General features: G+C 35.4%; 2 protein-coding genes across 2 annotated transcripts; both read right to left on the reverse strand.

Moving 5' to 3' along the window:
• Positions 1 to 42: 42 nt before the first annotated feature.
• LOC142986306 (uncharacterized) lies at positions 43 to 2,531 on the reverse strand. Its single transcript, XM_076134745.1, has 3 exons — positions 2,384 to 2,531; positions 1,671 to 1,731; positions 43 to 1,593 (listed from the first exon to the last, which is right to left on the reverse strand). Exons 1-3 carry the CDS (start codon positions 2,474 to 2,476, stop codon positions 962 to 964), a joined length of 786 nt encoding a protein of 261 aa, XP_075990860.1. The 5' UTR covers positions 2,477 to 2,531; the 3' UTR covers positions 43 to 961.
• Positions 2,532 to 4,980: 2,449 nt separating this feature from the next.
• Positions 4,981 to 16,337, reverse strand: LOC142986109 (uncharacterized). The gene is made up of 9 exons (XM_076134362.1): positions 16,065 to 16,337; positions 14,495 to 15,410; positions 12,377 to 13,445; positions 11,358 to 12,103; positions 11,006 to 11,266; positions 10,377 to 10,624; positions 10,031 to 10,151; positions 9,342 to 9,646; positions 4,981 to 7,875 (listed from the first exon to the last, which is right to left on the reverse strand). The coding sequence occupies exons 2-8, from the start codon at positions 15,374 to 15,376 to the stop codon at positions 9,344 to 9,346; spliced, it is 3,630 nt and encodes a 1,209-aa protein (XP_075990477.1). The 5' UTR covers positions 15,377 to 15,410; positions 16,065 to 16,337; the 3' UTR covers positions 4,981 to 7,875; positions 9,342 to 9,343.
• Positions 16,338 to 18,038: the final 1,701 nt, after the last annotated feature.

Raw genomic sequence — 18,038 nt, forward strand, 5'->3', positions numbered from 1 at the left:
GACCTGTCCAGAAACTGTAGAAGGTAACAAAAAAGTTAAAAATATAAATGTATAAAATAGTTTAATATTAACACAAAAACAACATTTTATATGGTAACAAAGAAGTAGGTCATCTACATTTTTCCGTCAATTAGTAGGTACTAATTTCATGGTAGGAAAAAATGTGTACTTATATGTAACATTTTAATGCTTGCAAATAAGTTTGTCTTAGTTTCTACAAAATTAAAAGCAAATACACATTGAAGAGCATTGTGACACAACCAGCTAAAGAAAAGTAGTCGATGGAAATCTAAAGTACAATAAAAAGCGATGACATAAGGCACATTGGAAAACAATTATTTTGTCATAACACATAAGACGTTCAACTTTTCCATTCCGACGCGTAAAAGTGTAAAAAAGAAGACAATACATAATCGGCATTTGTAATTAAAGCGCACACGCGAGTGTCGGCAGGCGGCACCGCTGCAGCGCGGCACACCGACACGACACGCATGCCTCGCGCACCACCACTACTCACCGCGTACTCACCACGTACTCACCGCGTACTCACCACGTACTCACCTCGTACTCGCCTCGTATCTACTCCACTCGCAACACAACACACACACCACACACGACACTACACGAGCCGTATGTGTGTTCTACCCGTCTCGTAATATGAACACGATAACATTAATGACGCTGGGAAACACGCCTTCCGTCTTGTTATTCTTATCGATGACAACAAACTATGTGCAGTTTGTTTAACTTTTAATTCATATACCCAGTAAACACCATTCTTCTACATACTAATTACAATTCATAATAGAACATTATAATCTAGTGAAAATATAGTAAAGCTGACAATGTTTAGGACAAAGGTACTTAAAGCTATTTTAACAAACATTTTATCACTACATAACAATTCTTAATGTACTCAATCTATTTGTATAAGTCACTCTAAAGTTATATTCTTGGATACCTATCTACCTAAACTACGTTTGGGAATAAAATAATCTATTAGTCGTTCCCAAAAAGATTTGCTTGATGGGGCATGGGTTGCAGGAATTGGTGGCAAAGAAGTCATACAAATTTTCACAGGTTTGCGATGCATGACGAAAGGGTAAGGGTGTTTAACGAATGGCGATATCGTTGTTCCCACGAGGCTAACCGTCGGCTTCGCGAAATTAATCGGTTGGCTCTTTACCACTTGCCGTTGACTCGCACCACCAAGCAGAATAATCGGTATGCTCGAACCTTTCGTTGAAGTACTATGTGCACGAGTCGAAGTAGCAAAAGGTTTGGACGACGGAGGACCGGCTGTCGACGTCGCTGAAGTTTCAATTATCTCGTGAAAGATAGAATCATCGTAATCCTTATTTTTCTCTGTGAAAGGCTCAACAAAAACTACTTGACGCAAACTATTTATATCATGGACTAGTTTTGCGTGCTCCTTCACCAAGTAATCGCCTCTTGGTATAAGATTATCAATAATACTAAGTGTGTCCATTCGACGAGAATTTGGTTGGAGATTGAGAGTAAACTGGTAGGGTATATCCGGAGATGAACGTTTAGTGATTACTTTTTTACCGACAGCTGCATGGGGGCGCCAGCCTAAGAAAAATTAAAAAACGGTTAGAATATTTCATAGAGTATTTTACATTCGTGCATCGGATTGTTGTTATCATTACCTTCTCTAAATATCCTGCCAAATCGTGCCTCCTTTGGAGCATCATATTGAATGCAGCTTATCTGCAAAAAATCGTCATAGTTTTTACGGTACATCCCAATTCCGTGGTTTCCTGTCATACTTACCTAATATTAGTTTATGATAAAATACATATTCAGTAAATCGCTTGAGGCGTGCCATTTTCGCTACATGTAAAATTCGCTTATAGTGCAGCACCAGTTTTGCCAGGTAATAGAATTTTGATAATGTTGTCCAGTGACTGACATTTAACATAATTAAGTAATCTTCTTGGTTTTTATTTCGAATTCTGCAGTTTTTGAATTTTTATTTTGATATATAAATTGTCCAATACACTGAAGTTAAGTTTTGCATGTCGAAAATTAATAAGAATAAGCCAGCCAAGTTTAATCGTTTATGGTCATTGTTATTTCTCATTGTGGAAATGACATCGTATCCATAACTGTGGTAATACACGATTTATGCACTTTTAATGATTATGAATTATGCATCAGCTATACGAGCATTACACTCTTCACGCTTTATGACGTTTATTTTTTTTACGCTCACAGATCGAATTTAGTACTTCCCTACTTTGTTAGATCTTTATTATCTCAAAACCAAACCCAAGGAGCAAGTTTATAAAGTTTACAAACAGTCATCTTGAAATGTTCTAAGTGTTTTTAATATTTATAAGTAATTAAACATAACACTTACCCCTGGTGTTGCCCCCAATAGTGGGTCATGCACAACATGCATGCCCTCGGTAAGAAGTAAGCACGACACCTGGAACACTACCTGCCACCACATGTTTCTATTATGAACTGCCACCAGACACTTGGCTCGTGCTCGACCCCTCCACTTACACTGCTGGGGAAACAATGTCGCCTATAAACACTTTTTCCTCACGCTACTTGGAATGCAGAACCAAAATCCAATAATTAATGCTAACTTTGTTCAGGAAGATACTTGCCGCATTTACCACCGAAATCTTGATATATAGTTCTCAGCCGTAACAGCGAAAAATACGAAATAAACAACAGTTGCAAGACATTCTTTAATTCTTTGAACTTTTTGATTAATTTTCTGGAAATTGTTAGGATTTATTCTAATAGCGGGTTGTATGTTTGCAAAAAAAAATGCATAGGCATTGTTGCGATTAGGCATTAATAAGAAGTTACACAGAGGATGATGATTGATGATTCAACGTATTTCTTGCAGTTACTCGTATCAATGTTTTGTAAATGATCATTTAACATAGATGTGTTTAAGAATACGTTAGCCAAAATCTATAAAATTAAAGTTGTGGAGAAAATCCTTGTTTTGCTTGCATGAACTGATAAAATAAAAAAAATGGGTTATCTGTTTCAACCATAAGTCTATATGCAGCCCATCCTCGTGAGTCCGCGATTATATCCTAAACTACAGAACAGTTAACAGGATTCCAGAGCGAAGTAATATGGAAATATTTGTTAAATGAAGTAAGTCCGCCAAATACTTGTGCGTTAATAGTAAGTGCGTCTCTTTTGAATGCAACGGTCGCGTGTGATAAACACGAGAGAGTCACGGCGAAGTCGCCCCTCTTGGACAAGGCCTTAATAACTAGTAAAATGTTCTAAAAATAATAAGGTTCAATGGTCTAAGAAAAATGGTAATGCTGTGTAATCGGTACCTGTATTGCGAAGGTTTGGTTTTAGGGACCGGAGATATTAACTCTTACTTTTCAGACGAACTATCTGCCACTAAACTGTTTAAATTTCCTTAGGACTCCTATGCTATGATATAACTGAGGTCAATCAGATAATAAAAAATTCGTTATTATTTATAACTCAAAAAATGTTGATTTTGAGTTATCTATACCATCGAATTCTATAACACATTACCTACCAACCAATAAAACAGATTCAATGATGCTGACATCATTCACCGCCAGGTGACGCTCTAAGCCCCTTTTGTTGAACAACGTAGCCACCGCTCGCCGCCGCAGAAACATTGTCATTGCTAGTTGCGCTCACATCACGACAAGAATTCTGGACAGGAATTCCCTTATCATCCTTTCCCTATCTGCATTTAAAAAGTATTGATAATTAAGCAATGTCCTGCAGCACTAGGGGAAACTGTAATCAGTTTTTCGCCTTTTCTGAAAAAGCAGCTTTTTTGAGTTAACTCCCTTTAGATCTAGGTGTGCGATATTATGTACAAACATTATCTTGAAATAATTTTAAATGGATTTCTCTTCGGTGCCAGATGGTAGTAGCACATCAACTCAGACAGGAATCGCCAACTTACCACTTTCGTCTCGCCTTCTAACATACGTCATAGCATAGGATCCCGCTATACAACGATCTTCAGCGAGCTGGTTAATGGATTAAAAGATATTTTTTATCAAATAAAATATGTCAATAAATAGGTATTTCGCTAGTGGGTTGTCTAAAATAAATCAATAACGTGCTGCAAGCAAGCCGCGGAACAGCTGAGAACGGCAAGGGTAAAATTATAGAGACGCAAGCACGACTACAGACAGGCGAGCGGAGACGAGCCGTAACCGCCCGCGGGTCTTTCTTGCCCCAAATTATGTAGTTAACTGGGTAAATGAAAAAACATTAGACTTGTACTAGTAAAAGGTTCATCTAACTAAATTGATGACACTACACCGTATTTCTATACTAAAACTAGCTGACACGGCAAACGTTGCTTTGCCATATAAAAAAAAATTGTGTCACTTAGTGTATGAAAAATAGATGTTGGCCGATTCTCAGACCTAGACAATATGATCACAAAATTTCATGAGAATCGGTCAAGCCGTTTCGGAGGAGTATGGCAACGAAAACTGTGACGCGAGAATTTTATATCTATACTAAAATATATATTTTTGACATATCATAAAGTGTAGCTGATTTGTCTAGTAGTCAAGTACCCAAATGAATCGTTAGTCAAATCCGATTCGTGTGCAAGTTAAAGTTTCATACAACGAATACGAAACGCCAAGATACGACGACGACTAATGATACGATTAGGTTGTATGCGGAAGCCCATTCATATCTGAAGGCAAAGGCTTTAAGTGTAAACGCTCCGACGGATCTAACCAGGCAACGTAGTTGAGGAGTCCCGAACTCTCCCGATGCTGTTCGTTGGACCCCAATACAATATAAGGAAAGTTCGCAAGAAGTATTGAGTTCAGTTTCAGCTGAAAATTTACGTAAAAAAAGATTCATTCATTTGACAGGGGTGGGAAACGGTAGATGAGCATCGTCAGGGGTAAAGAAAAAGTCGTTATCATCGCAGACTGGTATTATTAAAAATTAAAACACTCATAATGGTAAGGTATCTTTATTACAAGTACTTAAATGATACCTGTTATTTACACAAGATAACAAAAAATTATACAAAACTTTTGAATCGTGTTTGTAGTTATATATTATGATCTTCAAAACCTTTCGGTTTTGTTTACCGCATTCACGCAAGTTTGAAACACACGTTGATAAAAACATAATAGCAGGAAAATAAACTCTTTTAAGTTATTACTTTACTTTCAATTTAACTAAAACCTAAATAAACAAACTAAGTTTAAATAATAAATATTTACCGCGCACCTCCGATATTACTACAATGAAAGAATTCATAATTCATTAGGAATGTGCCATCCTAAACACAATCATGTAGTAACGCCCCATTCGTTCAGACGCAACATAAGCCCACTTTCATGTAAATAACCTGACAGTTAAATTATATATATATTAATTACGCTATGTGTCTAATCTTAAAAGTATAACACAGCAGCTATTACTATAAAAATATGTTGATAAAGTCACAATAGTAGAAATCGAAACGTTAAAATAATCACACAGCGCCACATAAATATACGTAGGTATCTAACACTCGCTTACACTAACACCACAGCATCACTTCACTAAATAAGGAAAATAATGGAAAATGGGACTCATAATTTCTAAATTCCCTGTTTGTCTCTGTGTCCCGTCGATGCGAGGTCACATAATCAATCACTTTTAAAACTATCAGTAAATAATTTTCATTAACGTAAATCTGAAAAATATACGAATTTCCCGAAAATATGGCGTTATCGAAAACTAATGAGATATTTAATGCCTTAAATTGTCATTCGACACCTAACTCCTTATATAAAATAGCGATACATAATGACAATACAGATAGTTTGGTATCGATTGCTATCAAATTCACGAAATGTTATTTAATGATATAGACGACAACAGTACATACATAACTACGATTATTTAAATGTCGATCGCGACACAAGCAGGAAGAACACGCGCGCGTCCTCTATGTGCTCCTCAACGTCTGATAGGTCTCAGAATAAGGAAAACGTTTATTGAAAATCAGTTAAAACGTAATTACTTTATTGTAATCCGTGTTTTATTTAAAATCACATTATTTGAGTATCCTTTTAATTAAGGCTTTTTTAACGGTTTACTATTATTGCCGTTCGTAATGTGAGTAAGTTTAAATAAATTTGAGCTGCTTTGCAATAACCCAATGGAGCAAAAGGCCACTCAGCCAACTTTAATCAACAAAAATGTGTCATATGATTACACAGCACCAGCTGAGTACCTACTAAATATTATCTAGCTTTTGACGTATCGTTTTTGTAATACAAAAATGTTACCTTTATTAAATTTGGTCCTAATTATAATGAATCATATGAGTTACGTTTAATAGGCACTTCTAAACAAATATTTTTCACAATTATGTTTAGAGTAATCACAATGTGACAATTATTGCTATTACTAGGTATAGAAAGTTATATCTCAATCACCAGCACTAATATTTTGATATGATCAATTATTACTTCACTTCACAATTGTAAAAATCAATGTTTACTTACTTCGAACTTGGAAGTAAAACACGCGATAGCAACAAAGGGCATTAAAACAACTGATTACTTTTAAAGAGTTGATCTTACATGCAAGTAAATGTTTAAATATTGATAAGAAGTTTGCTGTTCGCAGCATAACAAGTAAACACGACATAGACTTACTTCGCTAATTTAATAAATATATTAGTAAACATTTACTCCTTCCAAGTTATATTCCCTGTCTTTGTAATAAAAGAAGCTGTTTTGAGAGATTGTGCCCTATGCATCAGTTTGAAGTAGGTGTCGAATTATTCGATCGTGGTTAACCAATTGATACATATAGCTATCTCTAGAATCACTGTTAGCAAAGCACAATTGTGTTTTCTGTAACCACTTTTCACACTCGTAATAGTAAAATCGAATTCTGCATAAAAAACTAATCGACTAAACACTTCATCAAGACATACTAATACAATATGTCGCTCGCGACCAGACTTCAATCATCTACTTACATAGTATGTAGATCAAAAGGTAGACAAATTCAAAGTTACCAGTAGAAAATTAAGCTGTGCTTAGACAACGCACAAAACGTTGACAGTCCTACGTTGGTAACAATGTTACAATGTTGTTGAGGTTTGCTATTAGCATAACCGTGACTTACAATCCTTAGCTTAATATATAGTATTTTGTCAAAATATGACATCCCTTTGGGTATTCGTTATATATTGGACACAAAAAATCAACGTATCTTCACACGTACAACTACTAAAGATCCTCAAGTTGGTTATAATTCCACTCAACTCTTCTCACAATAAGACGTTACATCTAAATATTACAATATATCTCATAATAAAGATTCGCTGAGGTATATCTACCATTTACGTGATTTATTTTAACTCCACGAGTTCAGTATACATTCCAATATGTGAATATGAACTACTCACTTAATATATATCAACAAACAAATAACCAATAACTACATAAAATATATCACTACTCTTCTTGATAAAAGAGATAGATGTTAGGATCAAAAAGTATAATGTGAGTTATATATCACTGGCTAGAACTAGCCTGGGCAGTGTATAATTTTCCTTTGGAACTGCAACATCTATAGATGAACAACTACAACTAGGTAAGGGTGAAACCAGATTGTGGCAAAAATCGTATTTACTTTTACTACGTAAACATTTAATGTCTAACATTAAAGACGTATTCTAAGAATCTAGTTCGGCAGGATTGGAATGTACACTAATATTGGAGTGGAGTTGGAGGCCTCCAAGACGCCTCATAATTATAAACATGTCTTATGACTTCGTATGAAGGTAACGGCAAGCTCGCAGCCAGGAGACGAGGCGCTCCATCACGCCCACGTTAAATTCTGTAACAAAGTGTCAAATATGTTATAATTTCGTAGCGCTCGTATTCAGCAAATCGTAATGGAATAAGTTAAACAATGAACATAATACATTCTCAATAAAATGATTTTAAGTGGCGAGTTGTAACTATGAAGTCGCAAAGGGCTTTTTTATTTATTTGCACGGGTTTATATGATATAACGACGAACGAACAAAATTAATTTGCGTACTGCATTAACTGGAATAAATTAATAATATTTACAACATTATGACGATCGCTCGCAAATACTTTTTAAGGCAGTTGCCGCCAGCTCTATTCCAATAAGAACAGTAATTTTACGTGTATCAAGCTAAATTTAACCTTTCTTCTACATATTCGGATTTAAAGCAAAAGTTACATATTATCTAATTTGTAACTTTGACCGAGATATATCTATCACTATAGCATATCACATCTAAATCGGTTCAGCACTTTATTCACGGAAGCGTAGCCAACAGACAGTTTTGTACATACTTTGGTAATAATTTCGCACCTCAGCATTTACTGTAACTCATGACTCACGCTTATCTCATTATGAAAGTATTGTTATAATAACATGTCACCTTTGCAATTTTAACTTACATAGTAGTTTATCAACTGCATAATATTTGTATGAGAAATTATTAAAACGATAAATAATGTGTGTTAAGAATTGAGTGTCAACTTTTCTTTATTTTATGCGCTCAGTATGCATTCCAAACGAAAATCTTTTTACAAATTGGGCATAAAAGAGCTTCTTCAAAATTTTTTATGTCAGTAATACGCCAGCGGAGCTACGCAAAAATATATGCAAGTGTTAAATCAATTTAACTGATGCGCACATCCATGTGCAAGTGCAATCACAACAAATTAATGTCAGACAGCAATAGAATTTTTCCTAACCACCAGCAATGACATAAATACATAATTTTTTCCTCAGCTCCAATTGCAATATTTTGCGATATAATTTCGTCAAATGACTACCAAATACGAAAATCATTACTGTAAAAAACCTAGTTCAAATCAGCAGTTCAGCATGTTTCTAAAAAAGTATTCGAAAGTACAGCAAGCAGCAAAATAAGTTATAATATATTATATTATGTATTAGTATCGCAGTATTGCGTGGCAGATATGTTGCACGGTCAATATTGGGCGGGTCGATGCCAGAACACACTTTCACTCTGCGCGAAGCTATTTATAGCACATATGATCGCCTCGCTCAGCTGATATTAATTCAAGTTATCTCATATACCATGACAAAATTCGATACTGTTTTTTCGCAAGCAGTTCACAGATTATAATTTAAACAAACTTATTGAATTAACATCACGTTATGAAATAAAAATAATTTTGTGGATTGTAATTTAGTGAGTAAATGACTTATGACTAGAAAAAATAGTTTTTCTCTTAAAACATTACTTCAAATTATAATAATAAATGTTACATATTTCACAGGGCATAAATATTTACCTTTATTCATCTTTATTCACAGCGGCAGGGGTTTTTACAGGCTGTGGTATAATGGTAATCTCGTCATTAATTTTGAGTGGCTTTAGAAGCGAATCAGTACTGGACTTGGCGTTAGACGAAGTGGATTTGCCCTTGTCCATGACGCGTTTGGCCACGACGCTGTGTGCAGAGTACACATGGTTCTCAAACTGTTTGTACATTCCAAACGTGGCGGTGCACACCGTGCATTTGTACGAGAGATGAGCAGGTTTCAGAGTCAGGTTGTGATCCCGCGCCACATGGTTCAGCAGCTTCCATTGATATACCTGTAACACGCAAACACCCAATCGTCAATAATGGGCAATATATGGATATCATTAAAACGACTAACAGAGAAAACAACAAAAAAATACTTTATGACAATTTTATAATGTTTTTTAATTCATACATCGAAAGTGTGCAGAAATAGCAAAGGTATATCTAGTCTGTCATAACAAAATATCAGGCAGCTCTCTTGTTTATGCTGAACAAACGGTTTGTATAATAGTACTCTTATTGCATCAAATAACACTTCGTGGAGATACATATATGGCGTCTGTATTTTAATTTGCAGCCGTAGCAAAATAAAGTTATCAAGTAACAGTACATTATGTTTTAAAAGGTTCTAGATCCCAGATGAACAAATTGCGCAACTAAGGTTTAGTACATACCCTTCCACACACAGGACACCTGCCAGCATCTTTGCCTTTATTCGCGGCTTCTTGCATAGAACTGGTTACCAAACCGTGCGAACCCAGCAAATGTCTCTCGAGACCTTGGTCAGTGAAAAACCTGAAATATTTCACAAATCAAGCATTAATGTACGTAAACTATTAATCAAACATTGCTAAAATATGTAACAAAACCTCTACCTAGATATACTAATAGGGAAAAAATTCACACTTCGAATATATCGAGTGCACCATTTGCTATTTGAGACAGTTAGCACACCAACTGCTTCTGACTGTCTTTGAAATCACTAGCTTCAAAAGTATAAGTATAATGACCCATATTTACCTAAATTGACACTTTTGGCAATTAAGTGGTGGTCTATTGTAGATCATCTTAGGATGAATCTTCACTTTGTGTATCCACTGCATGTGGTTTCGTAACTGCTCAAGGTCTTTTATATAACCATCACAGATTTCGCAAATGACGAATGTGCTCTTCGAATTGTGAGACGCCTGCTGTTGTGCCGGTTGTGGTTGCCGTGGTAGTGGCGTGATCGAAATTGACGGTTGGTGCACAGTCTTCTTAGAATTATTCTGAAACAGAATAGAACAATATATGATACTCAATATTGTTCTTAATAAATATATTTTAACTAGTTAAATGAGAAAGCTTTCTACCTATCTGTCTCTATGTTTGTAGAAACCTTTGCATTTAAAACATTAATTGTTATTTTTTTTATAGATTTGGCTACATCAATCTAGCCAGAATCATCGCAATATATCTTTTAAAATATGTTTAACATCATTCAAGTATAATCGTAACATAAGCACATTTTAAATTATGATGGTAATGCGAAAAATAATCACAGTGCTAGTCAGAACTAGCTGGCGAATACCAGCTAGCTACAAAGCTAAGCTTACAGTATTACAATGAAATAAGTAAATAGAATGCTGTTTTTAAAAAATGACAATTACCGCCACGGTATAGTTGGACGACATGACCACGGGGGAATTTTGTCGTACCATGACGCCACCTCGTAGAATAGGGGCGCCGTGCACGGGCGCGGCGCGTGGTGGCACCGCCATGGGCGAGCGCCCGCGGGCCCTGTACGACGAGCTCACCCCCGGCATCATACTGGCCACGTTCAACGCAGGTCGCCCCAAGTTGTTGCCCATTTGACCTCGATTGAATGAATTTTGGTACGAACCCATCATATTATTACGCGATCTTGCTATCTGCAATCGGAATATAATTCATGTTTTAAAATTCCAGTACATGTTTAACACATTCAACTAGAAAACAATGATTTAGGACGTATGTGCTTACCTTTGGTATTTTAGCAGGGGGTTCCCATTCTAGAGGTGGGGCTAAATTCAAATCGGGTTTGAACTTCTTGGCACAAGGTATTAAATGACGCGCCAATTTTCCTTTGCCGTTATCTTCAAATGGACAATTGGCGCACTGGTGATATGCTGGGGCTCGCTCCAATTTACCCCTAATATTATGCTCAGCCTCCATGTGGTACAAAATATCATGAGGACTTCGAATTTCGTATGTACAAAAGTTACACTTATATACATTATTTTTCATGTGTGGAGTTTCCAAGTGATGAGCCATAACCAGCTTCGATTCCGTCTTAAAACTACAAAATTCGCATTTTTGCTGAGTAAATGCATATGGTGCATTGTTTTCTTTGCTAAATTCTATGTTCTTCATAAGTGATGCAATAGAAGTTTCAGTACTTTTTGTATTGTGTCCTTGTTTCTTTTCCCTGTGTAACTTACGATTCTGCTGTTTCAATAAATCACTTTGTACATACTCTTGCACTAAACTTAAACCAATATTTATAAAAAACTTTCCAAGGGAACAGTCAAAATAGTTATCAGATTTATTAGAGCACACTTTTTCTGCAGTTAAATCGGAAACATCTTTCATCTCTTCAATTGCGTCAACTTTATCCTTAATAATAATAGTCTTATCTTCTTCATCACTCAATATCTCATCTTCGGAATCCGTGGACGTTTCCCCATCCCACGAAACGTCGTCATCTTCCGCACCTCGCTTTCGCTTATCTAAAAACAACATAAATGTCAATCTCAGCAATACAAACGCAAAAAATAAATAATATAATATTATACAATAAATTTTCTAGTGTGTTTATTTATTATACATTGTACAAGTATGACATAATAACTAAATATGCATGGAGAGGGTTAATATATATTGTCAGTTAGTCTTCTAGAGTCTACTTAGTTGTCGAAGTCATGATCACTATCTTAGTATTTTCACACTTTATACCTCATCACTCTATTTCATGTTATTATGTCATGTGAGCAGTGACCTACCTTTTTTCTTCTTCTTCTTTTCCTCTGTTTCCTCACCAGTGTCTGCTTTGGCTGATGTGGAATCTTTAGCTGAACTGGATGCATCTTCTGAACTTCCTTCCTTAGCCTTTAAAGCTTCTTCCTTTTTGCCTGATTTATCTGCGTCTCTCTTTTCCTTATCTTTTCGTTCTTTCTCTTTATCTTCTTTGGCTTTTTGTTCTTCTATTTGTCTACCCAATGTATCCACAAATTCTCTAAAAGGTTTCACAGAAGGTTTCTCATAGACATAGGGTACAATGAAAGAAGGTGCTTCCACAACAAACATGTCATCTGTTAAAGAAGGGAGTATTGAGGGTTGTGGACTGCTTGACTGTGGTGAATTAGAGCTCTGTGTACCTACACTTGTCTTGACACTGATTGGAGTGACTGTAGTCCCACGTGCCACAATACTCTGATACAAATTTTGGGAACTAAGACTAGCAGTAGAAGGTAAATTCACTTGTTTAGGGGGTCCTGATGCCTTCTCAACCCCAATAGCATTAGTATCAATTATGACAACAGTAGGTTCCTTCTTTTGACTGTTGCTCTGATTGACTTTAGACTGTCTTGCCATTTCAACTAAAGCTTTAGTGTCATTGATTACAATTGTTTTGTTCCTACGAAAAAAAGGAGCATCTGATACTTCTTCAACATCAGATTCATTATCACCATTTTCCACATCATCATTATATCTTTTACGCTTGATAGCTCTACTGCTTCTGCGGAGAGGCACCTTGTTATCACTAGTTTTTGTGTTATCTTTTGGTTCTTCTTCCTCTTCTTCTTCATTAGCTACAACACAATCATCATTGTCACTGACAATTTCTTGAACTTCAGGACTCGAAGAACCAATGGAATCACCATGTCGACTGTGTGCATCATTTTCTGACATTATTATATCATTAATTTTCTTTTTCATTGGGTTCTCCTGTGAAGACTCTTCTGTGCCAGCATGATCACTATCTGAATTGATACTAACTGTATCTTCAGCTATAATCTCAGACTCATCATCTGAAGAATCCTCTTCGGAGTCCAGGTCATTATCAGAATTCTGTAAAATTTATAAATGTTTAAATCAAATTTATACATTCAGTCAGCTGAGAGTATGGATATCTGGATGGTCTATGTAAAACCTTTGATACTTCGAAAGTAAGTATTTGTGCTGTGTGGTTCCTTTTAGACATATAATTTAATTAAAAATGTATATCATCACATAGTATATCAAGTTTTATGACTTATGTACCACTGTAACATGATTGTTAATTGTTCCTAAATAAATACATTTTGTAGTCTTTATTACATAAACATTACACCATAAAAAATTATCTATACATATAAAATTACCTGCCCTGACTGATTGACTGATAAAATCATTGCACAGCCCAAACCATAAAGTTAAAACCATAGTTTAAAATAAATAATGCATGTTTCAGTGTTTTTTGGAATAACATGAAAAATATGGTTGAAAGTCAACTTTTATTTTTTGTTTACTTTTACGCGAGAGGAGTTGCGCGGGTCCACTGATCAGTTGTATTCTTGGGACACTTAATATTATTCAGAACAATTGATTCATATCTTGTATGGAGTATGAGATATGAATCAGTGGGGAACAAAATGTGTAGCAACACAAACTTTACATCTTGAGTTTTGTATTTGGTTACATTATAACAAAAGGCTGACACATATATCACTGCTATACACACACACTGTATAGTATACATAATAAAATATTTATTGAAGTCGCCGAATAGTCGGATAAAGGCGCCGATTATCTTGCTACATTAGGTCTCTAAAATTAATTACGCCGTGTATATTACTGCCAGTAAAGTATGGGGGCCTATATAATAAATTATCAACAAAATAGTATTTGTACCTAGTTTAATTATTGTTTCAATTTACTTGAGATGTGTAAATGTCTATGGCTCCACTTATAAAGCATTTCTCATGCCAGAAGGAGACCTTTTCCAGCAGTGGGGTAGAAATGGATTTTATTAGAAAAAAATTATATCAACATAGCAAGAGGATCAAATATTGATATGATATGTTCAATAATTACTGTAACTTTTTAGGACATGCAATAATATATGTGCAATAACTTACTATATCAACAATTTGTGGCTCATCATGGCTTGTATTTTTATTGATTTCCTGTTCGGCATCACCATTAGTAGCTTTGTTATTGATAGCAGTCAATATTTGTTGTTCTGTGCTGTCAGACTTAGTCTCAGAACCAATTTTGGACTCAATCTCTGATTCATTGCTGTTGGCAATAGTACTATCTGTATTAGCAGTGTTGCTATCATCAGCTACAATTATGGGTTCTGGTATATCTACTGGTACTTCTTGAACATCACTGCCATAACTACTATTACCATCCAAGATTTCTAAACTTGTCTCTTTTCTGGAATCCTCATTTTCAACACCATTATCTTTAGAAGGCTGAATGACACTGGTCTCTTTTGATGTGCCATCTTTATCATTTTCTTTATTGATAGGTTTTTTTTGCCTCATGTGACCACAATGGAAGCCATGTCCATGTCCATGTCCCTCATCTTCCTGGTCTGAATCTCTGACAGCGAAATCTTCAACATTACTATAATTGTAGTCCATAGACAATCCTTCTTTGCTCATCTCAAGCTCAAGCTCATCCATCAAATCAACATCTTCAGGATTGTTAGCTAAAGCTATTTGTTGTGCTGCAATGCCAGCCTCAAGTTTCAAAATAATGCCACCTGCAGGACAGTCATTGCTACTATCAGTATCTAAGCGTAAGCGAATATTCTCTGATGAATCACTTTCACCGAGATCATCATTATCTCTCTTAAAGCTCGAGTCTTCTGATGAGTCAAGTTGAATGATTGAATTACTTTCCTCGTCTAAGGAGGCTTTTTTATCATGCAATGGCACATGATTCAACTGTACAATATCTGATTCCAGTGATGAATTAGAAGAGTCCATAGTTCCATTTAGTTCGCCATTCATGATGGTATTATTCTACATTCCATGTGAAAGACACCTGTCAAATCAAAACAACATTCAGAGGTTATGTTTGTGTTTTGTCTTGGACTGGGAGGTGTTATCAATAAGTGAGGAATAGTCAAAATAACATGGGATAGTGCTGATCAAAATTGATAACAAGCTGTATGATGGTCTTGAGAGTGAGACACCGAGTGTAAGAGCGTCACATTTTTTATAGTAAGCAGTTCCCCTCCTCCCCGCCCTTCTCCCCCCTGGCAAGGCGCTAGCAATCAAAATGGCGGTTCCATGGTATAGCTGTCTAAAGCTACGTGTACATAATGCATTAAGACTTCAAAGGTCACATCTTAATATCGCTAAGAAATAAAATATTAGCCGATAATTTTATGTCGTACAATGTTGTTGTTGTACACAAAACCATTTCTGAGTGAAGTTGTCAACGTTTATACTTGAAAACTTTCGCTCTAAATGCAATAAATAACATGTCCAACACAATTTAACTGTATTTTACTTCGAATTCTGTTAGAAAAGTAATGAAAAATGTAATTTACGATGCGCAAATCTAGTAACAATCACTATTTCGCTTTTTAGTAAACAAATGATGCCGGTGTACCTACAAAACGACAACAATAACATGATTGATAATTTATTTCTACACAGTACAATAATGTTATTACAATTGTTTTTAAAATACCTGGCCCAAACTGCAAAACGCTGTCGCTGAACCTTTTCTGGTACTCTCGGTCACTACTTGGTTATTTCAATGATGGAACCCAGAACAATTTTTTTATAATTTTATATACACAGCACACTTTTTTATTAGTTGTAACTAAACTTAAAACAAATAACACACTCCTAAACGTACAAACACAAACAGTTCTGAGCACTGAAATATTTTACACATTAACTAAATTACAAATTGTGCGAAAGTAAATGATCCCTCGCCACCGTACAAATGCAATATGGCGGAGACGAGTCAGTCACGTGACACTTACCAGTGGCTGAGTGGCGTACTCTAGTACAAAATCTATTGCAACTTCCCAGTAGACTTAAAACCACTGTCATAAGACAAGACAGGAAGATAAATAAATATTTCTGAATATGAGAAATAAAAAGGTCGACAATTTTAATTAAAACGTTAAGTAGGTACCTACCGACTTAGGTTCGCGCCAATACGTGTCACGCCAACTTTTGTTACCTTGTCCTTTGGCTACCTACTTAAAATTTGTGGGCAAAGGCATTTCTAAAACATCAGTCAGATCAGTCTTGAGTTCTGACCAATTATTCTGGAAACCTGCAGATTATCTCGCCATTTTTGCTTAAATCTCGTACATGGTCATACGAGATTTAAGCAATAATTAAGAGCCCAGCTTATGAGACCCAGTTGGTGGCAAGCCACGACGAGACTATATTGTAGTCATGAGGTCGACTTTACCATATTTATTATTCGAAATCTATTTCAACGTGGCAACCAACTACAACACACATAGTTCGTTCAAGCTCAATTAAAAATATAAGTACCTACTGACTAGTACTGACTAAACGCAATATCAAGGTGATAGATAACTATAAGAATTATTAACTTAAGCAAATTTGTTTCAGATTGAGACAACTACCTACATGCCCAAAATTATTACACTCTGACACGTGCGCTTCTTAACGAATGGATATAATATAGGTATTGCTAGAGACATCTTCCTGACGCATTATTACTTATTACTTAACTGCTGCTTACCTACTACTACCAAAATAGGATAAAGTGCTGCAGACTAAATATCGCAGCGCATGCCTACCTCTATTCAAAGAAATCTTCAGACGCATACAGTTCTGATCACACAGTTACGGTAATTCGCGACAAAATAATAACTTATGTAATATTATGTGCTATGTAACTGCCTACATTCTACGCATTTCCAGCATTTCCGGTTGACAATTTATTTGAAGATAATAATTGTCATATAGTGAAAGATATCTGGATATAATAACTAATCTCATACATCTATATAGGTAGGTACCTAATACCGTCATGAATCTAAAGGTATCTGCAACAATTTGATTATCTAAGTATTCAATAATTGTGAAACTATTAAATGATTTTAATACAAATAAAAATAGTAGCAGTACGGAGTCAGATAATTCAGTACCTTCTACTCCACTAAGTTACACTGACCTACAGTAGCAGCTAGGAACTTTATTTTTTCTTACCTTCAGAAGTTGGGTAGGTAATTAAAACATTTTTTAGATAACGAATCTCAATAAGTCTATGTAAGGTTTCAATAATTTTCGGCAACGAATATTCAATTCTATCTATTTCAAAGATTTTAGAACTCCAAGATAACTACCAAGTACTGCATATAGTTTTAAATTAAGTACCGATCTATATCGATACCCATCATAATATATATTATCAAAGGTATTACTAATCGCGAATTATTCAGATCATTCAGATTGAATGGTTGGACCGGTAATTCGCGATAAAAATCAAAGTTAATTTTATCAACAATAAATTTATTAAAAAGTAGAAGTAGTCAGTGTATTCAAATTTATTTATAACTACGTTACTATGCCAAGATAAAATCGGAGGAAAGACGTCTAACCCCCGGTTTCTGAGTACCTACGTTTAGCGATAGTTTATCTATTCAATTGCGATTTTTATATAAGTTTTGAC

Source organism: Anticarsia gemmatalis, chromosome Z (genome assembly GCF_050436995.1).
Source record: "Anticarsia gemmatalis isolate Benzon Research Colony breed Stoneville strain chromosome Z, ilAntGemm2 primary, whole genome shotgun sequence".
Classification (NCBI taxonomy): Eukaryota; Metazoa; Arthropoda; class Insecta; order Lepidoptera; family Erebidae; genus Anticarsia; species Anticarsia gemmatalis.